The following is a 25,026-nucleotide window of genomic DNA, read 5'->3' as shown; positions in this document are numbered from 1 at the left end:
CATGCTTTTCATTTGCTTTGAAGAGGGAGTAAATTAAGACCAGGAAAAAAATAAAGACAACTTTTGCAGAAATACATGCAATACATACATAACACTAATTTCTAATAATATAAAGTAGCATTTTTACATGTTAAAGGTACAAATAGAATAAACTCTACACATCAAGCTCTTGAATAAAAGAGAGAAAAAAATTTAACGTTCTTAAAGATGTCCTTAGTAAGAACCAGGGAGTCAAACAAGTAAATTCTCTGGGCAGTTCTTTAAGAGGTTTACATCAGAAGTCAATGCTGCTACTACTGATGTAAATTTAAGGAGCTGTCTAATTTGGGATCTAATGTGCCAGAAAATAATTACCATAAACCAATTCCCTACCTATAATTCAATAAACTACTGCTACCAAACGATAAGCCTTCACTACCTTCCCGAAGCTTACAGAGCTCTCACTTGGGATTCCCTGGCTACAAATACTTGTGTGCTATGCAGTACATGAACAAACCTGATAAAACTGGGACATGCATCAGATCTACTGTGTATGACACACACAGCAAATGTAGTCTGTCCCAGGCAGACTATATAAGCTAAAAGTAACAAGCTTAGTGCAGTTCAGTCTGATTCTCTGAGCCTGGGGAAGTTTTTTTGCCCAAGACCTGCAGGCATCAAATAATCTCAGACAACAGCTGATTTCCTATAATGAAAGTTCCAGATGACAAAAGGAAAGAAGTTCAGATACACTCAGATATATGGTAGCTAAACCTCTGGATCAATCAGTTCATATATGAGAAACAGTGGAAAATAGTTTGAAAGCATACTTCTGTAACATAAGTTAAAAGGTCTTCCTATTCAGCTCTTCCGCCACTGATAAAACAGCAACAAGGTAAAAAAATCTGGTTTAAATCAGAGTTGACAAACCCAAAAAAGAAAACACTCTTGAAAATCTTCTGTGTTATATGAGTAACAGACAATCATTTCAAATTAATTGCATGCTGCTTTGGAGTTGTTTTAGTTTGGGATTGTTCAGGGGTTTTTTGGGGGAGGGGGTGGGGACAGAAGGAGAGGTTGGTTGGTTGTTTTTTAATTTTAAGCATATACTTTAAGCATAACACTTTCTTAAGTATGTAAATATATAACAAATAAAGTATATACAGTAATTTCCCCAATAATTTATGATCTACCATTCCCAGAAGCCTTTTAGCTACTTTTTAAAATATATCATATGGAACAAAAGTGACTATGTAACTAATAAGTAACTAATGAGAGAAAAGCCAATGCCTTTGCAAAAAATTTGGTGGGTGAAAGCATGGGTATTAACAACTTTGAAATGGGTCTTAATGTCTCTAACTGGCTTTGGGCAGCAGGTTCATTACAGAGCCCCAACAGCTTGGCTCCTGAAACGACCAGGAGCCAAGGTTCATTACAGAGCCTGACAGCTTGGCTCCTGAAACAACCAGGTGGGCCTGCACAAGCCTGAACTTCTGAACTTTGGGGTAATATAGTAGGTTCAAGGGGGGAATATATGCTAGGCAGTTCAGGAAGGCTGTAGCCTCTGAGTACCTCAGCAATGGGGAAAGGAAAAGGGCAACATGTGTCTGGGAGTTTGGGATAAAAGGAGGCTGCGCCCTCCGAAACCTCGAGAGAGAAAACCCCGCACATGTGTGCCCCAGAGAACTCTCTCCATTTATATAAATAAAATTTCAGGACTCCTCTGTCTCCTTTTTGGACATAAACCTCAGGTGTTTGTGGATTTTCCTAACACTAACTGTTTGGGACTAAAGGCATTTTTGCAGTTCGGGACAGGGTTAAGCATCCAAGTGATGGGGATGCTGTGTCCACAATTTTCACCTTATTTGACCAGACAAATTAATCCTTTTAATATCAACACAGGAGATTAGTGCTTCAACAAAATCAACAAAATAACAATAGGAGTAAAACTGCCTGTATCCCCAGCACAGAACCAGTGACTGTGAAGAGTCAGTAAAAAGCACTTACCACACCGATTCCTTCAAAAGCAAATACTGCTGTCCCAAAAAACAGTGGGTATTTCTTCCAGCCAACCACAGGTGGCAGTTTTCGAGGATCTGCTAGATCCTGAAGAAAACAAAGAAAATCAGTGCATTAGCTCTTCCTACAATTTTGATTGATGCATTATGTTATTCGAAAGAAAATTCAGTACATGTTGACAGTGGTGTATCTGTTGCTATTCACAATCCCTGGTTTTCCTGCCAAACCTAGTCCTTTATACACATTTATAGCCACCTTCCCACACAGAAACCTGCAGATGTATTTATTCTAGGTTCTATCACTGCCACTAGAAATTTTCACATTTAAAGTATCACATTGGTGTGTATAAGGGAGCATCAATTAAAACAGAAGGGAAAGTGCACATCTCAAATCTTATCTTCTGCAAACTTCTTAGTGTATTGCTCTTTCTAATCTGCTTTCATACTGCACAGATATTCTTCATAACCATAACAGAAAATAAAATAACATCTCCTTAATACAAGCCAAAGTTTTGCAGAATGATTAATTACTATCTTACCCATTTTTTTCATGACTTCTCCTGCCTTCTTGCCCAGTCTATATATCTTATTGCCTTTTTCCCCATGCTCCACTTCCCACTCATGAAAATACATATTTTTATTATCTTAAATTAAGATGCCTCAAATATGAGGCTGCCTTTCAGAAATTGTCAGTCAGTATATATCTATCAGAAACCAGCTGCCACATTCAACAAACATAACTTGCCACACTGAGAAAAACAGATAATAAACGTTTTTATACTCACTCTAACAATATACTGGTAAATAATCACCAGGCTGACAGCCATGGACAGATTGGCAAGCAATGAAAGCAAGGACAGGCTCTTAAGGTCACGAATGAAGACCAGGAGGACCAGGAACGGCAGGAAGCACAGCATGTATATTCGTAAATCAGTATTCCTTTTCTCAGAGGAACTGCTAGTGGCATTAATGTTCATGGGAGCCATCTTACTTTCCAAGAATCCTTCATGGACCTTTATTAAAACAAACAAACAAGACCAACATGTTAAACAGTGTTAGCAGTGAGTATATGGTCACACTGCTGTTTTCCTACATGGAAGTTTGTCTCTCTGTTCCACCTGTTGAGTGACAAGAATTTTGAGATTCCTGTATATATATTCAGTGCAGAGGGGAAGACAAGGCATTTCCAGCATGTGCTTCATACTTAAGGCAAATAATGAGATCAGGGCTTGAAAGCATCATTATCCCACCACTGACTAAAGAAGAAAGTCACATATGCAGTTTAGATGAGAGTCCTTTCAGAAAGGGAGAGTTTGGTAAACTAGAAGCAAGTCAGACACATCTGGGCCTAAATCTTAGGAGTTTGAATTTTCCTAGGGAGAGTAAGTGGGTTCGATGATAAAATGCAATCGCACCTCAGTTCAGTGCCTAACAACCTTATGCCTTCACCATGCACATCATAGCAGCATACATACAAAGTAATGTTAGAATATGAACATGCCTGTCTTTCATTTAATTCAAATGGATTTTTTTTCACTCTTCGCTTTTTTTTATTAATGAACATTAACTCAGCTTTAAAAACCATGAGCTTGGACAGAACTGAGAGTCCTGTATCTAATAAATTGATACAAATTAATGCCTATAAATTAAAAGTAGTACACAATGTGAAAGTGCATTAGGTTTTTTTGTACATAACATTACAATGGCTGCATGTAGTGCAAATCAGAAGACTGGGTTTGGAACTATTCATGACTCTCATTGTTTCTTTTGGGAAAAAGTCAGTGTGGCTCCAACTGCCAAAAATTTGTTTTGTGGAAATTTACACAGCCATCTGTGCTGTGCACAGCACAATCAAAGCTGGTAGTTATTCTGCTTGCTGCAAAATAAGAACAGTTCAATTTGTTTTAGATCTCATCATGCTGTTTCCCTTAGGTATCCTTTCCTTCTCTACCATTGCATTCACCATCTTACAAATTAGCCTACGACTGTACTTAATCTGCTCATCCTGCATGAAGTCATTGGCTTGATGGTTACAGAAAGATACCTAGACAGTGAAAAAGAAAATTCCTGATAGCACAGAGACAAACAAAAATGCTAAACTGATATATAACTGAAATAACTTGCTTGATTTCCATTGTTTCACACAATCCACAAATTTAGGAAGAGAGAATTAACTTAAAACTATTCTGTCTGTAACAAAAAGCACTGTACATTTTTTTTCCACAATGAAAAACAGAAAGCTAAATGATACAATTCTGCAACCACATGTTTTCCAGAAATCTCACTTTATATGAAAACATCACTGGTCATTATTGAAACACTGATGGTTTCTACCTTGCAAGAATCTAAAGCATCACTTGCAAGACATTTAGCATCTGTTAGTTTTCATTAAGATACCGTTTTTAGAAAGCTACAAAGAAGTTCTAATTACATTTAGAATTTAATTCACACAACTACAATAAATTGACTTTGCCAAGCAGGAAGTCAAACACTTAACCAAATTACTTCCCTAATGCCACATGAAGTAAAGCTCTCTGTGGAAGTTTCCTGCTTTCCCACCATACTTAAAACAGAAATGCAGAAAAGCACTTTAGGCCTTTCACTTTAACAGGTCTTGTGTGTTTACTTGCTTGCATGCACTTGCAGGTAGCCAGAGGTGCTCTGCTCACAAGGACATGTAAAAGAGCTTCTAAGAATCACAAAGTGATTTGAGCACATAAACTCTCTGCTACAATAAATATTTAGTCCATATCTTCAATTTATACAAATATCTGTAGCCTGATGAGCTATTAGAGAAAAAATAATAAAACATTTATTCCTTAAAAAAACCCAAACCGAACAAAAACTAGCAGGCAAGAGACAGTTCAGGTTCTAAAATACATTTTTACAATACCACAGTATAAACCAGCTTCTTCTCAATTAATTTCAAGCATTCAAACACTTCAGTCGTCTCTTAAAGACAGAGGCATTCCCTTAGTACATATAAACTCCACTAGAATGTGCCTGCAGTCAGAAATATTTTTTTTCCTATTACCACCACCAAATTCCAGCTAGACATTCAACTGGAATTTACTGGCTAATACAGCTGGAATATGCAATGTACAATACTCTATAAAATTATATTCAAATTTTGGCCTACTGTGATCAGCTACCCTGATGATGGGTGTGATCAGATCACATCTCCACATTGTGTTAGGTAAGTGTGGTCATACAAAATAGGTTTTAAAATTATCTGCCTTTTACTTTCAAAAGAGTACTGAGAAAAGCACAGAGAAAAGAACATACTAAGCTTTACACAAACTCTCCACAACCTTCATAATCAGGTGAATGGATACTGATGCACAATCAGCAAAACACAGCTGACTAAAATTCTCAGATGAGGCCTCCCTGGCCCTACCTTCCCACTTCCCATTTGCACCTTTCAGATATGACTTATATTCCTGCAATAAACCACAACACTATAACCTGCTTTACAATATAGTAAGCATGGTAACCCTTCTCCCTTCACTGTTCCCTGCTCCAGAATTCTCTGGAGAAGGAAATGGAGGCCAAACAGATTCTCAAAAACTTCATGACTTGCAGAAGCATGTAGCAGTCCTGTTCCTTGAAATACAGTTTAAAGAAAGAAGTCAGGGCATCAAAGACATTCTAGCTGGAAGGGGAAAATAAATTAAAAATATACAGATGATGAAATTCTTAACCTGCTCAGTACAGATTACTATTCGGCATTAACCAGATTTGCAGTCACAGCTGTCTTCAGTCTGAGATAGGAACAGCACCTATTTCTTGTATGTTTTTTTACAACTTTCTTTTGTCCTCCCATTTGACCTCACCAAGTACAGAACTTGACTGTATTTTCTTCACAAATTCTTTGTAGTCCTGGCAGCTCCTAAGTCCTCCAAAAGACACTTCTTCCCCAAGCTGAACAAGCCCAGTTTCCGCAGCCCTCACAGGACAAGTGCTTCAGCCCAAATAATTTCAGCAGGCTCCCCTAAACTCACTTCAGTCTGTCAATGACATTCCAGTACTGAGGATATCAAAACTCAGCAGATATGGTCTAACAAATGGGAAGTAAAAGATGATAATCACTTCTCTCCATCTACCAGCAATTCTTCTGTTCATACAACCCAGGATGCTGTTGCTTTCAGGGCACATTGCTGGCTCCTGATCATGACCACTACCCTCTGAATCTGACCATAGAAACAGCTTTATTCACCCCCAGCTAGTTGTCCATTTATTCATCCATCCACCCCATAGCAATCTTACTTGGACACAACAATAGCATGGACAAACTTGCTAAATTCAACGCAGCATCTAGTACTTTTTCATCATGTACAAATTCGGATTCATGGACACAGTTATACTGATAAAAATGCACAGGAGGACACAGTTTATTCCCTTTTGTGGACATTTTTACCTTTAGATCAACTTTGTAACAAGAGAGCAGCTTTAACACCACCAGTCAGAGCAGTACCACTTATGGGCTTAGGCAAGACCAGAGAAAATATCCCGCAAAGGTGGATTTTGAGATGTGACAAAATAGGGATCCTGTACATTCATTTAGAAGAGGCACACTAGAGAAGATCCAGCAAGGGTTAATCTTGTGGGAGAACTAAACAAACAGGCAAGAGTTACTGACAGATAGAAGAAAGCTGAGTCAGAAAGTAAAATGCAAAAGTTATAGAAAGTAAGGATCACTACTCTCTCTTAAAATAGACTGATGGCTGTGGAAGATTTGACAGCAGAATGGCAAAAGAAAACTCTAATGAAGATGAGATTATACTGACTTTTTCAGATGAGGGCTAACATCATCATGCCTTTAAAAGTGCTTTCCTAAATTTTGCTTTGAATAATTGATCAGACAACACTAAAACTGTTTCAAAAGTACCAAAATACAAAATAGCAGGAAGAATTTGGTGTTTTTAAACTTTTTAATGTGCTGTTTAGTTCCGTGCTGATTGTGTTAGGATGGACTATGACGCACTTCCTATCTAACCTAGTCTACTAAATATTAGAATTAATATTACCTCAGATTCCTATTCTGGACAATAATCACTTTCAATCCTCTGCTGCTCTCTGCTAGTGCATATGGCAGTCCTGCTGAGCCAAGAACAGCCAACGCTCTATGTAACTGTCTTAGTCCTGAACAAAGCAATATGACCTGGTGTCAACCATTTCCCCAAACCACATGAGGAAGTATCATTATGGTTTTAGAAAGGAAACACATAGCCACTGAAGTCACTTAATATAGTGATGTCCCCAGACACAAGATTTCATCAGGAGTTACTTCAGTTACTCAAGCATTAATTTACTATGCTGGTGTGATGTTGGAAAAAGTTTTTTTCTCTCATTTACACAGCCCAAGCTGTGTAAATTCACCAGCTTCAGCTGAATCCAAGAAGATCAAACACTTGTGCAAATCTAGACATCAAGTTCCTTCTCCACTCAGAAAATTAATGCACAATTAGAGGCTGCAAAAAATTCAGTTGAACCAATGAAACGCTTCCTTCTTACAGGAACTATCTCAGAAGCAAGAAATAATTCCATTTCCTTAGTCTCTTCAACTAAGACCACTGTTTCCTTGCCTGTATCACAAACCACACTCTTTCTGTCATGAAATTTTATGGACTTTTCAACATCTAGTAAGCTGAAAACAGCAGTCCTTGAACTCACTGGTTCCTCCTAATTTCTTCCTTACTTAGCTCTGAGCAACAGCCAGTGCAACACCCAAGGCCAGATCTGGGGCAAAATCAGTATGTGATCAGAGAGATAAAGACTATATTATAACCCGGTAATTTTGCATGAACAGGCCAAATAAATGTTTCATAGCTCATTTAGTTCTGGCACTTCCCTGCAACTTAATACTGTACTTTGCAGCATTTTTAACACATCCAGTTTTATAACTAAGCACAATTCCCAAAGTTTTGTGAGGTTTTCCCCCAAAAAAATTGGAAAAAAATCAGAATTCTACTACATAGTATGCTACTGATGGGTCATCTTCAGGGTGCTAAAGATCTAAAAAAATGCTCACAAAAAGCTGAATTTCTCAGCTTTATCAGCAAACAATGAAAGAGGACACTTTTGCAGTGAACTCAGCAAATATTCATGAGAAAGCTGAAAAATGTTCCCTCACTAAAAAAGGTGGTCAGGCATTGGAAGAAGTTGTCCAGAAAATCTTGGAATCACCATCCTTTTAAGTGTTCAAGAAATGTGTGGATGGGGCAATTGGGAACATGGTTTATTGATGAACATGGTAGTACTGGTTGATCTTGATAAAAATCTTTGCAAAACTAATCTCCACAATTCCATGACTCTATGAAATGCCAAGACTCTTGACACAGGGTCTTCTGTTGTCCAAGCAGGAAATGCAAACAACTATGGCATGAAATGGGACCATGTTTTTTTGAGCACAGGTTCTTTTCCCTATCCCTGTGTGCTCCTTCCCTAGCCTTGCTTCAGTCAACCCTCAAGATTTTTGTTTTCTGTCCCATCTTTACTGCTCTTCTCCAGTCTGAAACACTTTCACCCATAAGCCTATTACATCCTGACAGAGTTAATCAGAACTTTTGTCACCAGTCTAAGTTTCTTTGGTGCTCCTGGAAAATATTTTTCCTTAGGAAAAGCTTGATTTGCGATTCAGTATAACTGAAAATAGGATCTTGCAGCACAGTGTCTGGGAAATGCTAATGTAATGCAGAAAAATCTCAGTATAAGTTTCCACCAGTTTCAATGGTGTAATTTGCACACACCAAAATGCAAATATGATCAGCAAAGTACAGATTATAATGCAGATGTATTGGTCAAGGTGTGCTATCAGTAATATTTTTACTGTTTTTCCTTTATCTCAGCTCTACCCTTCCTGCTCCCTCACTCCCTCTGTCCACCTTCCTCATCCTTTCACTAGCCCAATCATTAGAGATTTAGGCTGTACCAATTTTCGTTCTTTGGTGCCCTCTATGGGACTGATTTCTGCAATAGAAAATTGCCAGGAAGAAACAAACCGGAGTTCTCCCTCACAAAAGAGCAAACACAGGGCAGTCCAAATCAAGTACATTTGGAAGTTGAACTTCTGAATTGCTAATGACTTTAATCTACCCATCCATAGGGTCCATGTTAGAGGTCTCTGCAGCTACTGCTTTTGCCGCAGTTGCATTCCTGTAAGAGCTTTCAATGTTTCCTCAAGAAAGCAAAAACTTTCCTGAAAAACATTTTAGTTTTTTTTTTTTTTCCAAATCTACAAAAGCCAAGGTCAGCAAGTGCTCAGTCTCATCTTTTGCCTAAGGCCACAGCATATATATAACCAGCTGATCAGGTAAGTATTTGATAAGAAAGGCTTTAATTTAAACTTACATGACACAGCATGCATTAAAGATCTCATTTCAGTAGGCCAGCAAAATGACATCAGATAGTATTTCTAGCTTTAGAGACAGATTCTAATGGTAGGAGTGTAGTTTTAAAGGCTGGGAGGTTTTTTTTTTCCTCACAACATACAAATTACAGAGTACCCAGCTTCCCAATACACAAATTTGCCTCAGTGACAGATCTTCATCCATACAACTTGGAACACTTAAACACTATATACTCATCCACAACAGGATGAAAAAAACAGTCTTCTATGTGCTAACTGCCCAAGGGGACACTTTTCTTCCTAATTAAATTAAGGTAAGCTATGTCAAGACACTTGTTGCCTAGCTTATGGGTAGAGTAAGAATCCACATGGACAATTAATGTTCAGAAACCTACCACAGCTTACTCCTCACTTCACTACTCATGGGAGCATACACAGAACCAGAGAGTATCAGAAATGTTTGGGTTGGAAAAGACCCCCAAGATCACCGAGTCCAACCTTTGACCAATCATCACCTTGTCAACTAGACCATGGCACTGTGTGCCTCATCCAGTTGTTTCCTGAACACCTCCAGGACTTCACCACCTCCCCATGTAGTCTGTTCTAATGCTTAACAAACCCTTCCATGAAGAAATTCTTCCTGATGTCCAACCTGAACCTTCTCTGGCAAAACTTCAGACTATGTCCTTTCAATCAGTCACTGGCTGCCTGAGAGAAAACAACAACCCCCACCTGGCTACACCCTCCTGTCAGGGTTGCAGTGAGTGATGAGGTCATTACCAAGCCTCCTTTTCTCCATGTTTAACACCCTCAGCTCCCTCAGTAACTCCTCATATGACTTACTCTCTAGACTCTTACCCAGCTCCACTGCCCTTCCCTGGACTCACTCCACCATCTCAATGTCTTTCTTGAAGTGAGGGACCCAGACCTGGACACAGAACTCAAGGTGTGACCTCAGCAGTCCTTGTATGGATACAGGCCCAGATTCAGACTCATTAAGCTTTATGACAACTGACTAACCATAGTCTCCTGAGCAGAAAACACTGCAGAGCACATTGGTAGTGTCCTGGAATTGTAAAAAGAAGAGAGATCACCACAAGCTCAACATGCATGCGTTTGAGCATCCATCCTGTGCTGGCTGACCCTCCACGGACCACGTGCACTGACACACAAACTGCTGACTGCAACTGCCAAGTGTGCCCTGAGGAAGGAACAAGACCCACCAGGACCCCATCAACAGAATCCCCCTATGAGAAAGAGCTTAGAAGGACTGGAGAGCAAGAGACAAAGAAGGTAAATGAAAGCAGGAGCAGTGTCACAAAAATGCCAGGCATGGTTTTGTTTGCTTTTGTCAGTGATGGATGGTAGTAAGGAAGAAAAGGGGTAGCGGCATTTTCTTGAAAGGTTTGGGGTTGCTTCCAATGTGGTTGTGGGGATCCATTTGCAATGTTTATTTGACTTCAGCAACTTCAGGCATAAACTTGAATGAAAGAGATGTACCAAATGCAAAGCATTCACAGAAGAGCAAAAACAATTTTAAGATTGTATCATGTCTCCCCTCTATTAGATAGAAGGGAGACAGGATAAAAATATTCAAAAATATAAAAGGTGTCTACAAATAGAAAAGAATAAATTACTTATAGCTAGAACATGAAACAAAGAACTCACAGTATCAGTAAGAAATCTGAAGCTTCTACAAAGAAGCAGCTGTCTAACAGATAAAGAAAGCACTGGAACTGACTACTGAGGAAGCTGTAGAAATGTCAATGTCAGGCATTTTTTGGAACAAAAATCAGGGTTCATTTAGATACAGTGGATTCTGTGAATAAAAGGGACTAAACAAGAACAAAAAAAAAAAAAAAAAAAAAAAACCAAAAAAAAACCCTCCAGTTACATGAAAAGGATAAAATGTGCCCAGGAGTTTGGAGAGAAAAAAAGGAAGTCAGCAAAAAGCCTAGCAAAAAAAACCCAAAAAAAATTCTGGGACAACCAGCTCCTACACCATTTTATGTCTTATTTTCCATCATTTTCACAATTAATTTTTAAACTCAACAAACAAGTCACTAGGAAATATACACTTTCACAAAATCTGAATTTAGTTCACGTTGCCCACTGCCCCTTTTAACCCAAAGCCTTATAGGAAATAAAAGTGAGAGAAAATGAATCTAAACCCAAAACTGCTTCCATATGGCAGCATTACTCACTTGTTTCACATTTTCTGCCAAGAACACAACATAAACTCCACAAAATCCCAGCTGTGTTATCACGAGGAAAAAGTCCACAATATACCTGATGAAGAAAAACCAAACATACGTTATACTTAAGATCCAAACAATTATCCCATTGCTACTTAATATGCAATTACTGCTCCTTTTTAGAGTAGTCAAAATGCTAGACTCAAATGCCACAATCAGTCTCACAAGCAGAAAGAACACTGTGGGCTCAGACTGTTTTTGAAAAAAGGGATACACCATGGTGGCATGAAGACAGTCTGTAATGTAACTCTGCTAGAGTCAAGCACAGAGCAGAGATCTGCCCCAGAGAATCGATTTGCAGCAGCACAGAGTCTCTGGAGACCCAATTGCCCATCTGAGGCTTGTAACTCTTTGGTGCAAGAGAAAATTATTTATCACAATATTAAAAAATATATCAGAATTATATATCATTATGTATCAGAACAAACCAATTTTACCTCTAATTGAGCTCTACTCCATTCCTATGAAGTCATCACAACACATCTTAAAACACTAGCTTACTAGCAAGATGCTGCATCCTTGAAAGTAACAGGAATATAAAAAATTCTTCCACAAGTGAGGTAAAAAACATTTTAAATTAACACTAAGCAACATGTCTGTTTCAGATTCACAATATCACTACTGTGCAGTCATACCACAAACTCTACAAACAGCAACAGATGGCAAAGAAAAAATTTGTTTTTTTGTAAAAGAGGGATAAAACATTTAACAGACATGACAAGCCATTTATATCTTCATGTCACTATTGCAAAAACAGTAAATATTTCTACATTATTTGTATGTTATATTTAAACAGGAACCAAAGAATTGTTTTGCTTCCTCTCAGAATACATACATTAAAATCATTAACATTTGCAGTGTCAACCTGCAATGAAGAGAAATGTTGGGAAAAGAGAATGAAAACTTAAAACTACTTCACTGCATTAGACAACACAGAATGCATTTCTGGTTATAACACATCTCTTCCTACATTACTAAACAGAATTCATTTTCTTCAGAGCTCTTGTAGAACTGAAAATTGATACACCTAATAAAGTGAGACATCTTCCCATTTCACCACTACCAGCTGGCAGGAGGAAATAACAAATAACATTGCATAAGAGCATTTTTAAGGAAGGTAAAATCTTAGTCAAATAGACATCTCCTAATCATTCCAAGTGTAGCCATTAACTTTTAAAATTTAATTTACTCAATTAAATTTTAGTTCAAACTTACCGGCCCCAAGAAGCTCGTTTCTGAAGAGCAGTAAGAGGCCCCACTTCCATTGCACAGCTGACTGTATCACTATATCCCAGGGAGGACTTCTTCATCCTGAAATCAAAAAGTGAGGAAAAAACAGAGTTACCAGAAACTATGATGACCCAGAACCCTACTTGGAAAATACTGTTGGTCTTCCATGATTATAACAGGTTGTCACCGGTGGCAACACTCTGCTGCTGAATTTCAGAGGTATGATTTGGGCTTCTTTACACCAGGAAGGGCTATTTAGCACTCTGCAAGCATGTGAAATAAGTGTTGCTTCCCTCCAGTTCAACAGTATTAAATGAGCTTCTTACAAAACATGGGTTTTTTTGATAAACTACTCCAAAATCATATTCTTATTATGTGAGCTTAAGAAATTAATCTCAAATCTAAAAGTCACATAGAACTTAAAAGAGAATTCAACTCTTGTTGCACAAGCAGTTAATCACAATTGATTCAATGATCTTATTTCAGTCATCAACTTTAAAGACCATTCAAAACTACACAAGAAAAATTCAGGAATGACAGGGTCTGTTCACAGTACAATATCATAATAATCTGCTAAAATAGATTTTCCAGCTACAAGGACATGAATAGTCTTGTGATTCTACTCAGTTCAGAAGTTCATTCACTCTGCAGCATGAGATCCTCCCACTGCTTCTCTTTAACACTTGACAGTACAATAAAAACGTTTAATGAAAGTCACTATTAATCAAAATACTCTGTCAGTCAAATCTGAGTAACTCCTTGCCCACAGTACTGCATGTCTCATATGGAGGAATATTTAATATTTATCTACTCAATAGCATCATTTTAACACATTCCTTCAGCACTACAAATTCAAAAAATCAACATGCCACAATTCAGAGACAGTGCTCACATATAATCACGACAGACATTAACGGCATTTCTTAGTTTATCTTTTACTCCTATGTAGTACTTATAAACTGGGTATTCATAGATTAGTTACATTTTTCAAAGCTATGACGACTCAGAAGCTCTATGAATATAAAGAAGGACTTAAAATAAGCAATTAAAACTGCCAAGAGAAAGACCTGATTATTTGCCAGCAGGGAAGAAAGTACTGGGAAAAACAAGTTAAACCAACCTTATTTTGTGTATGAGCAGAAAACAAATATGTTTTTCCAATGTGTTACACAAAGCATAGCTATCATTACTAGGTGCACACTAAGAATTTGAGAAGAAGATTCTAAACTGACAGAAGAAACTGCTACAGCACCAGAATATTTTGTAGACCAAAAATCACAAAAAGAAAAGAGGAATTTAAAATTTCTTAAAACTCAGCAACTGAACGAGTAGTTCCACATTTACCTCTGACATAGAGAGTGGCTGCAACGTACCAAGATGTGCATACAGTGAACAGATATAAATCCTATGAACACAAGGCTGATTGGTCCAACCTGGTAAGGGGAAAAAAAAGGGATGACACAGGAGATACAGAAATTTTCATGGAAGTATGCTAGGGAAAAAATTTTACATGAAAAAATTTCACATTGTAGCAAATAAAGTAATAATTAAAAAAATTTCCCCCTCAGTGGGGTGCTGCTGCTGATGTTTCATGTTATCCCTTATTTTCAGTTCACTACTTAAAAGAAGGCTCTTGGGGGGTGATCAAGCCATAAGTACCAAACGAGTACTTCACTCCTGTTTCACTTGCCAAAAAAGTTTGCCAAGAAAGAAGACTGCATAGAATGCGCAGTTCAGTAGTTTGAACCACTTGAATGGCAATGACAGTAAAAGTTACAAGTTACAGACAACTATCAAATTAAACAATTTGTTTCAGAATAGAAGCTTGACCACAAGTTTTCACAGAAGGAACTTGCCTTACACACATGTAACTTTCACTCTCAAACTGACCAACCTGTACTACAGAATTACAGGATTATTTAGTAATAAGGTGAAAATTTCATTTGATTAAATTTACCCTGCCCTAGGAAATGCATTGTTTGTCACCAGGCATAAACAACCTGGGCTATACCCTATTTCTGCAGAAACTCTAGACTGATTTAACAAGCTGATGCTTCATCCTAAGGCATACAATCTGTCTCTAGAGAAGTCTGTACAAAGATAAGACAACCGCATAGAAACAATTCCCATGAGACATCACAGAAGTCTGAGTAAATCAAAATATATTTTTCTGACAAACTTTTTGTTTGGACCAGAAAAATTCTTTGGCTATGCAAAAATGCAAATAATGCAATTAAGTCTCCAGGGTGAAGTAGTAACTTCCTTTAAAATAATAAAATCTTAATCTTCAGTACTGATTTTCCCAAATTAAAGACAAGAAACTACACAATTCTATCAATATTGCAGTGACAAATAAGAAGCATTGAGACTTTAGTTTTTCAGGACATGTATCTGTAAATCTTTCTAGATGATTTTTCTAGTCTAGGAAAAAAGAATTCTTACCACAATGCCAGCATTTTTTATTGCAAGCGGAAGACCAAGAAGCCCAGTTCCGATGTTTCCCTTGAGGAGGTGAGTCAGTGTTTGTATAAACCTGAGGATAAAATGTTACATTAGAAGTACACATGGATGGGGTAGAGGGCAAAAACAAAACCTCACCCTTTCTCTATAATAAAATGATAAATTGCAAGTTTCAACTTAAAATTTACAGTGGTCCAGCTATTTTACAGGAAGTGTAACACATTCAAATAATGTTTTTATTCATACTTACATGTGAGCACCTCAAATAGAACACACAGGTCTGATCTTCAGTTCTTTACTCCAGCTTGTGAGATGTTAATTTCTCAGCAATTTCATAGTTCTTTTGCCTCAGAGTCAAAATTACTTAGTTTTATCAATGTTATTTTAAAACCTATAACATTCAAAACCATCATCAGCTGCATATCACAATTCTGTCAGCAAAAGCTTTATCCAAAGGAAAAAAAACCCAAAACATTTATAATCTTTTCTAACTAAACTTTCAAAACAGATATATCTCCAGAATCTCTCAAAATCTTTTTTAAACAGTGCTTGGACTTTGAGTAGCCTAATCACTTTACAAATAGGAACCTTGAAATATTTTACAGCCAGTACATTGTTAGCTTCAAAAGAAGTGAGAACCTACTCAAAATGGGCTGCTTTTTGGGAGAATTATGCGAAGTCCTTATGTATAACCACAAAATTGTTCTGCAGGTGCAAGAAGACCCCTTCAGAGTTCAGAAAACTGCTCATAAGAAACAAGCCAGAGGCAAGAAATCTGAACAAACTGATACTTAAGATTAACACATACGTAATGCCTTCTTCATGATCAAGCTGGTAGTGCGTCTTAACTGGCAGGAAAGTATTTTCATGCTCTTCATCTGAGATGCCATCTGAGTCTTCTTCATCAATTAAAGGCTTCATTACTTCCATGCCTGTACAACAGAGTTAACACTACATTAGCACTAGCATTAGAAACAAACTTACAGTTCAGAAGTAAGACATGATTCAAACTTCCCATATGACAAGGTTTTAACATGTTCCTAACTACAAAGATGATTTAAGTAGATATATAGAGCACAAGTTTGCACAGGATATTCTCTCTCTTTAAATTGGCACACCATCTCATTATTGTTGTTGTTATTGTTATTGTTATTATTATTATTATTATTATTATTATTGCCAAACACTACAGTTTTCATTAAGAAAAGCAAATTGCTATAATGAAAATGTCACTGGTTTAAATCACTTTGCAAGCTAATGCAACATAAAGCAAAACAGAAAAGTCATCCATCATTACAAAAGGGTGAGATTCGTCTTAAACACCGGTAGCTACTTCAGAATTACACACTAAGTCTGCACTCAGAGAGGCAAGACAGGTACTACAGAAAGTATCTCCACTGACTGAAGAAATAACCAATACAGGAATCAGGTCATATGCTTTGAAAGCTGCAATTTCCTGAACCTTTTAAACTGGCATAAAATTCCAGCTAAGTAACAGCACCAAGTAACAGCAAGCAGTCAGTAGTGAGCAAAATTGCCTTTTAGGCAAAACTAACACCTTGTGCCAGTTTAATGTTGAGGAAATTATAACCATTTTAAATTACTACTGTTAAGCAAAGCAAATCCTGCCAAGAGCAAAAAGATTATTTACCCTACACTTGCCTACCACAGTATCCATTCATAAAATATGTTGAATAAGTCTCAAGTTCCATAACTTAAAAAAAAAAAGCAAGAAATCCCTGTAATGTTAACATTTTGCATTAAAAAAAACCCAAAACAAACAAACAACACTACACTTACATTTACATTACAAAGCAGCTATTTTGTGTCAGGGTTTTAGCAGTAATGAGGCTACAGGTGTGGCTTCAGTGAGAAGCTGCAGGAAGTATCCCTCATGTTAACAGAGCCAAAGCCAGCTGCTTCCAGGATAGATCTGCTGCAGGACAAGTCCAAGCCCACCAGCGATAGTGGCAGCACGTCTGCAATAACACAGTTAAGAAGGGAAAAAAAAACCTGCCAAGCAGCTACAGCTGGAGAGTGGATATGTGAGAGAACAGCCCTGCAGACAGCAAGGTCAGCAGAGAGGATGGGCAGGAGGTGCTCCAGGCACCAGAACTGAGATCCCCTGCAGCCCATGGCGCAGCCCGTGGTGAGGCAGCTGTGCCCCTGCAGCCCATGGAGGTCCATGGTGGAGCAGAGATCCACCTGCAGCCCATGGAGGACCACACGCTGGAGCAGGTAGATGTCCAAAGAAGGCTGTGACCTCAAGGGAAGACCACACAGGAGCATACTTCCAGGTAGAGGATCTCTGGCCCCATGGAAAGAAGAGTCTAAGCTTGGAGCAGGTTTGCTGGCATGTTTGTGACTCCATGGGAACCCACATTGGAGCATTTTCCAGAAGACTTTCTCCCATGGGAGAGAAACATGGAAACATGTTCCACACTGGAACATGGAAAGAGTGTGAGGAGTTCTCCCACTGAGGAGAAAGAAGCAGAAGAAACAACGTGGTGAGCTGACCACAGTCTCCATGCCCCAGCTCCCTGCACCACCGGAGGGGAGGAAGTAGAGAAATTGTGAGTGAAGTTGAACCTGGGAGGAATGGAGAGATGTGTAGAAGGTTTTTCAAGATTTACTCTTATTTCTCATGACCCTGCTCTTATTTGACTGATAAGAAATTCAACTAATTTACCCAAGTCGAGTCTGCTTTGCCCATGACTATAATTGGCAAGAGATCTCTCCCTGTCCTTTTCTCAAACCACATACAAGCATTTGTTATATTTTCTCCAGCTAAGGAGGGGAGTGATAAGAGTAGCTTTGGTGGACCCAGAATCCAGCCAGGGTCAACCCACCATAGCCATTAAAGAAATCATTAAGGTTTTCATGAAGCCTTGGAGATGTCTAACCCACCAGCAGAGCACTGAAGCTGACGCTAAAGAACTTCTAAAGAAAAACTGTAGAACGGTAAAAATCCCACAAAGCAGAAGGCAGCTTATCCAAGTCATTAACATTAAATCATATATTTCTAACTCTGCTGAAAACACCAAAGGGTTGTCAAAATTTCATGTCTGAAAAGTTGAAAGCCAGTAATGAAAGCACTTGACAGAAGCAAAGATGCCCAGTCGAGCAAAAATCAGAGGTGAGAGACTCAACCAGAAAGTACACTGTAAAGCAAATTTATACTCAGTGATATTCTAATTATACAAGTCAGGGTGGACTTCACCACATTCCTCTACATTGCACATAGTCTATGAATTGATCAAAAGAAGGATCACCAGAGTTCCTTCCCTCTGCTCCCATAGCATTGTGCTGACTAGCTCTTGAGGATGCCATAACCATTCTCCCCCTCAGCTCTGAGTCCCTGCTGGGCTCATTTGATGCTCACAAAGACCTGTCTACTCTAATTCTGGAGTAAAAGTCTGCCTCCTCAGCGATCAGAAGGAGCAGGTAGTTTTACCCCGTGAGCAACTGATTAGGCCAATTTTCATTCTTTAAAGTATTGATTCTAAACTAACAATCTGAAGGAACAAGCCGAACTACAAGCATGCAAGTCTGTGATCACATGAAATTCGACAACATATAAAAGCAATAATACTTTAATTAATTTTCCAGTTTTGTCTTCATTACATTGTGGGATGCTCTTCATAATGCTAAACAATAATGACAACATGCAGCAAGTCAGGCTCTTATTTAGCAGTAGCAGAGGACCAGCATGACCCATAGGAACAACAGCTTTGGTGAGTATCACCAACTGCTCAGTCAAGGGAGAAAAGTAAAATTTTCTTCTTTCATTGCAACTTGAGACTGGAATGTTTGGTATATACATACATCTACGCTGTTTACCATGCAGCCAGATGACACACAGAAGACTCTGAACTTTATTTACACATCCCATTTTACTTTCTCTCCCAAATTCCTGACCCATCTTCTGATCACAAAGGTAGTAGCCCTGTAAGAATAGATTTAGATATACTCAAGCATTCCCCTCATCTTTCAAGTAATAAAAAATTTCATAAGACAAGCTGTTTTTCTTCTGGAAAGTCATGTCCCCATGCTTAAAGCCATCTAGTCATCTCAGGGTTATTGTTACTGTCCCACTCACCCACTTTCTCAGAAATGCCTTAAATTAGACCCAAGAATATCCATTTCCAATATGCAAATGAAGCCTGGAAGTTCGCTGTTCCTATTCTAATGTAATAATGCATTTGAGAATAAATTCCATTATAAGTTTTAAAACACAGGCTACAGCAACAGCATCAACTCACACTGTCATAGCTACACAGGTTATGACTTACTACAGGTTCCTCTGAAATACTGCATTATATACAACATTCCAAGAATGCCGTTTGGTCTCTATCCTAGCCATAAAAATGCTCTTGAATTGCTTCTTTTCCTCATCATTCCTCCTTCATCCCATGATTGCTGTACAGTTTTGGCCTAAATATGTGGACCCATTAACAGTAATGGTACTGAGACATTAATGGGAGGTTTGGATCGTGCAACTTTCTAAGCATGGGTTTTCATTTGATAATAGATCTCTACTGTTGGAATACTGTGGCTGTGTCCCATAGGCCATACCCACAGCAACATCCAGGTTTGTGTAACATCCACATTTAATGGGTCCAAACTTGTAGTCTAAAGCACATGAGACAAAAAAACCTTGAGCTTTCCACACTTGGATATAGTTTGAAATTAATTATTCTGCAACATCCACAGTCACTGCCAGAAAACTGGCACTGAAGACCCCCACATTTACTTTGATTCCTTCCTACAAAGGCCCAGTACGTGCAATTTAAATACAATCTTGAACTGCAGCACAAGAACAGCATATACATGTCATACCTGAATCAGAGATTAAGTTGTCTGGCTGCTCTCACAAAACACATGGTGCAGAGCACACCTTAGCCAACATTAGATCCATGCTCCACCAAACTATCATGGCTGCATCCAAACACACTATGAATAATCCAACCCAATGCTCAGCCATGGAACCCACTGAAAATTTTGCATTATCATTATTCAGTACAACTAAGAATAAGGAAACTGATTTCTGCACACCCTTTTGTTTTCACTTAGACAAAACACCAGCCTATTTTCAACCCCTGTCCTTCCATCACCCAATATGAATTTCTTTTCTCCTTGTTCCACCACAAAAATATTTTCAGATCAAATGCTGTCTTCTGATTGTCATTAACAGTTAATTAAACTGACATTGTTTCTGCTTTCTTCTGTGAACACCCATGCAAGCAGGGTGCCAAAAAAAGCTCTGCAAGTACTGCTACTATCAACCGAAGCAACACAAAGTGCATTTCAATGTCTCCCAGTTTTATCACTGCAATGTTGAAACTAATTCCTTAAGCCACTGGAGAGATAAATCTCTGATTCATTACAGCTACACATTACACTATAATCATGCATAAATGTCAACACTGTATCCTCAAAGACCCAAATTTCAATCACTAATCAGCTTGCAGTAACACAGAGAGATTAAATCCATAGTGTTAAAATTGTTATGAGTACTATTCCCAATTTTGTGTCTTCATGTGTACTTTTCTATCCCCTAGAATTTGCCAGCATCTTGCCAACACTTATGGACATACTGCCAAAGAAACCTTTGACTATCACTAAATTTACTTAATTCTCAAGCTTTTCGAGCACACTGAAGAAACCCTCTAGTTCAAAAGTTCAGCAAAGAAATTAATTTTCACCAAGAACTTTAGTTAATTTTTCTATATTGCTCAATAAATTAATACTTACAAATTCAACTGAACCACTCAGCACCACAGGGTATAAAACTGATCTCCATCATTTTCATTTTATGGAAGAAACAGTGACAAAAGAATGAAGCAGTTTGCCAGGCGGGCATAGCAACCGAAGGAGATATTAAAAATAAAAGCCAAGTATCTTCTAATGTTCCTTTGGAGAAGGTCACATCCCAGATGAACTCATCTCGAAAACCCCTTTTCCAAATCCAATTTAACCATATGGTCTGGTTTTCATTTGCTTGGTGTTTTTTTCCCTTCAGGTTTTTGAAGTCAGCATCAGCAATGGAATGAACCGGATTTGACATACAAGCATATAAAGATTTGGGGGACAGGATGTAGTATAGCATTGTTTGCATCAGCTGGTTTTACTCATTTATGGGAGAGGGAACACACAGGTCTTGTTGGAGCAACACTTCACACGTATCTTAAGTGCTCAGCAAAAACCAGTAGGCAGAGGAGGTCTTGCACATACTTCACTGCTCAGTCAGTTTCTACACAAGAACATGCCCAGAGGGCCAGAAACACTGCCCAAGATTCACAAACTGTGAACTGTGTTTATTAAATAGAGGGTCACCCAGTGCCTCTGTAATTGGGATAAAGATTCAATTTAGCAAGCAGCTGTTTTGACTGCTCCATAAAAGAGAAAATCAGCACCACATCATCTTTACACTAGCCTAAAATGCAAGTTTATGCTAGTAATTTCCCACAGGCTATGAAAAGTCATATTCATGATCCTGGGGATATACCCAGAGCTTCTGTCACCAACCAGGACTGGCTGCTCTCACGGGACAAAGTTATTGACTGAATCTATGAACAAGCAGACACATTCAAGGAGTCTTCACTGCCGTGTTAACACAGAAGAAACATTTATATCTGGCAGCAACCACATCTGTAACAACAGGAGAGGCTCAGTGTTCCCAGCAACTGCATTCAGTTGCCAGATGATCCGTGTATTACCTCTGTGCTGCGGAGAGGCTTTTCAATTCAGCATTCAGAATTAGGGCTCTCAAGACAAATTTAATTACAAAGAAAACATTGTGACTAATTATTTTCAAAGTAATGCTCAGTTACTCCCTCAACCACAGAAGGAAATAGCTGTTTTGATATTTCTGTACTTTAGCCTACAAAATAACCCTCCCAGCACTTATCCAGAAGACATCTCACTGTACAGTACAGCTTTGTCACAAAGCACACATGATCAGCTAAGTCACATGCTTCCACCACCTCCAAAGAAATTAAAGAGCAAGACAAAGTGACTATGGATGGTACTGCTAGAGGCATGCTGGCCCAGATGGATAAACCTTTGTAAATTTTCCTAGCTTAAGGGGAAAGTAACAGATAACCCCATTAAACCATACACAAGCCAGCTCCCTTTTTATTTTCCACTACAGCTACTCCTGTTGAATGTAAGAGACATAAAAACAAACAAATAAACAAAATTATCAACATAAAATATATTATTCAGTTTGAAAATTGAAAAGGAAAATTTCATCTGGTTTAAAAATTATTATTAAATACTAATAATTACATTTTCCAAAATAATAAAAGTGAGCATCAGCTTTTTTTGTGTTTGTTTGTCAAGAACTCCAAGCTATGCTTCGTGCAGTTATTTGAATCCCTTTTTATTTCTCTTTGGAAAATAAATCTCCAGTCATTTATTTCTCTCCATTACAAACTGTAACTTAATAAAGTAGATTTATTCAGCTTTGTGGTAGACTGTATTAATCTTGAGAATGGTTATTTCTAGGAAATGTTGAAAGTCAATAAGGCCCCTCCATAAGCAGGAGGAACTGTTTGCTTTTGTGTCATAACTGTCGGATCCAGAAGGCTCATAAAATAGGGACACTTGCAGTTATTAAACCAAAGTGCACACAGGTCTGCATAGCTATTACACACTTATAGAGGAGAAATTTCACCCCAACCCACAATGAATCATTTATTTGAACAGACACTAGTCTTAAATAATCCACTATCCTGTCTAGACCAAGCCACACATTTCTACAATTAACACGCTCTTAAGTGACAACACATTGGCAAGACTTCAGTTTTATTAAGTATTCAATAGTACTGAACCATGCAAAAGATTTTGGAATTCTTATCAGGTGTGGAACTGCATTTTTAAACAATTAATACGATTTTAAAAATCCCATTTCTATGGGTTCTGATAGAAAAACTGTCCAATGTGTGAACTTCTGGGGGAAAAAAAGAAAAAAGCTTTTTGAAAAACCTTTCCTCCAAAGTAACAATCTCTCGACGCAAGATGGATCAGCCTTGGGGACAACAAAATTTGAAGCATGTCTTCCAAGTCCTGTCATTGCCACTGGACAGGACAAAATGTGCAGATTACAGTGGAACTGAAATCCTCAGATTTCCAGCAGGGGGAACAAGGATGACTGGGGGACTGAAGCAACTCTCTTGTGAAGAAAGGCTGAGGGAGCTGGGCCTGTTCAGCCACAAGAAGAGGCAGCTGAGAGGAGACCTTGTCAACATATGTAAGTATTTAAAGAGGATGGAACCAGGCTCTGCTCAGTGATGCCAACCACCAGGACACAAGACAATGGGCAGAAACTGATGCACAAGAAGTTCCCGTTGAACACGAAGAAGAACTTCTTTACAGTGTAGGTGACCGTGCACTGAACAGCTAACCCAGAGAGGCTGTGGACTGCTCCTCTCTGGAGATACTCAAAAACCATTTGGATGAAATGCCATGCCATGAGCTCGAGAATGGCCCTGCTTGAGCAAGGAGGTCGGACCACATGAACCCACTGTGGTCCCTTCCAACCCGACCCATTCTGTGATTCTGGAAACACAGCTCTGAGATGCGATTTTCCATGTGTCCAGCCCAGCCACAACTATACCTGATAATTAAACCTACTTTGTGCTAACTCGTCCACCCATGGGCAGAAAAAAAAAAAAAAACCTAAGAGATTAACATCTAGGTGGAAAGACTAATATTCTGTAAATGCAATACACACATTACCGCTAATATATAAACACACATACGCCCCCGCAAACCCTAACCCAGTCTTTCAGGGCAGATAAATGCATCACCTAACGATGCAAAGAGAACGCATTTCCATGAACTCCTGTGGAGGCCGTGACTTCACTAAGAAACCGAGCGCCAGCCAGGTGCGACTGACGCCCCAGGGGAGCGGCTCCTGCCGCCCCGCAGAGCCCCCGGCTGCGCTGCCCCCAGCCCGCCGGGCCCGGCGCCGCCGATCGCCGATCCGGCCCCGCCAACTCAGCCCCCGCCGCCGCCTCCGCGGCCCGGCGAGGCGGACACACCGCGGCGCAGCGCCCACCCCCACCGCAGGTGGGATGGTTCATGCCGCCCGCCTCGGTGCGCCGAGCGCCGCAGCGCATCCCCGGTGGGCCGAACCATCTCTCCTGAAGCGGAGGGGGGTAGGGGGCGGCCAGCCGGTCCCGGCGCTCACGCCTCCTCCTCCCCGCCCCGTAGCCAGCCGCCATCCCGCCGCCGCCGCCGGGCGACACGGCTCGGGTCGTCTCACCCAGCTCCTCCCTGCCCGCGCCGGCCATCGCCCCACCGGGCTCCGCTCGCCCTTCCGCCGATGTGGAGCCGGCCGGCGCGGCGCGGCGCATGCGCCCGGCGGGCGCGAACCATCGAGGGCGGCGGGCAGGCGGGCCCTGCGCGGGCTGAGGGAGGCGGTGCCGGCTCCCGGTGCGGGGCCGCCGCCTTCCTCGGCGTCCTGCCCCGGCCCGGCCCCGCGGCAGCACCTGCCCGCCCAGAGAGTCCTGGAGTATCTCAACTCGGAAGCGACCCATAAGGATCTTCAACGCCCTGCTCCATGTAGGAGCACCTAAAGCTAAACCGTGTGACTAAGAGCACTGTCCAGACAGCCCCTGAGCCATGACACAGTTACCATCCGTAGGGATGCTCTTAGGCTTTGCTGCGGCCCCAGCTGTGGTGGCCCCGTAAAGCGGTGCCCCTCGGCAGGGCTGGCGAGCCGGGCTTT

The 25,026-nt window shown here is 39.7% G+C and overlaps 1 protein-coding gene across 7 annotated transcripts in view; it reads right to left on the bottom strand.

Annotated features, from left to right (window-relative positions):
• Positions 1-24,763, bottom strand: part of SLC36A4 (solute carrier family 36 member 4) — an 89,102-nt gene extending 64,339 nt beyond the window's left edge. For 2 of the 7 annotated variants that reach the window (XR_010996347.1, XM_068181524.1), the window contains exons 1-8: positions 24,562-24,742; positions 16,099-16,222; positions 15,273-15,363; positions 14,175-14,263; positions 12,816-12,911; positions 11,550-11,634; positions 2,783-3,010; positions 1,987-2,085 (exon numbers count right to left, since the gene is read on the bottom strand). Coding sequence is in view for 6 of the 7 variants with exons in the window: in XM_068181524.1 (XP_068037625.1) it covers positions 1,987-2,085; positions 2,783-3,010; positions 11,550-11,634; positions 12,816-12,911; positions 14,175-14,263; positions 15,273-15,363; positions 16,099-16,222; positions 24,562-24,652 (903 nt within the window). In the remaining variant the exon portion in view is untranslated. Of the gene's footprint in view, positions 1-1,986; positions 2,086-2,782; positions 3,011-11,549; positions 11,635-12,815; positions 12,912-14,174; positions 14,264-15,272; positions 15,364-16,098; positions 16,223-19,130; positions 19,358-23,279; positions 23,471-24,103; positions 24,226-24,561 lie in introns of those variants that run through there. The other 5 variants (XM_068181519.1, XM_068181522.1, XM_068181520.1 and 2 more) reach the window with 5 other exon arrangements.
• Positions 24,764-25,026: the final 263 nt, after the last annotated feature.

Source organism: Anomalospiza imberbis, chromosome 2, assembly GCF_031753505.1.
Source record: "Anomalospiza imberbis isolate Cuckoo-Finch-1a 21T00152 chromosome 2, ASM3175350v1, whole genome shotgun sequence".
Lineage (NCBI taxonomy): Eukaryota > Metazoa > Chordata > Aves > Passeriformes > Viduidae > Anomalospiza > Anomalospiza imberbis.
The sequence above is the reverse complement of the archived record's forward strand: the minus strand, read 5'-3'. Positions and strand labels throughout refer to the sequence as shown.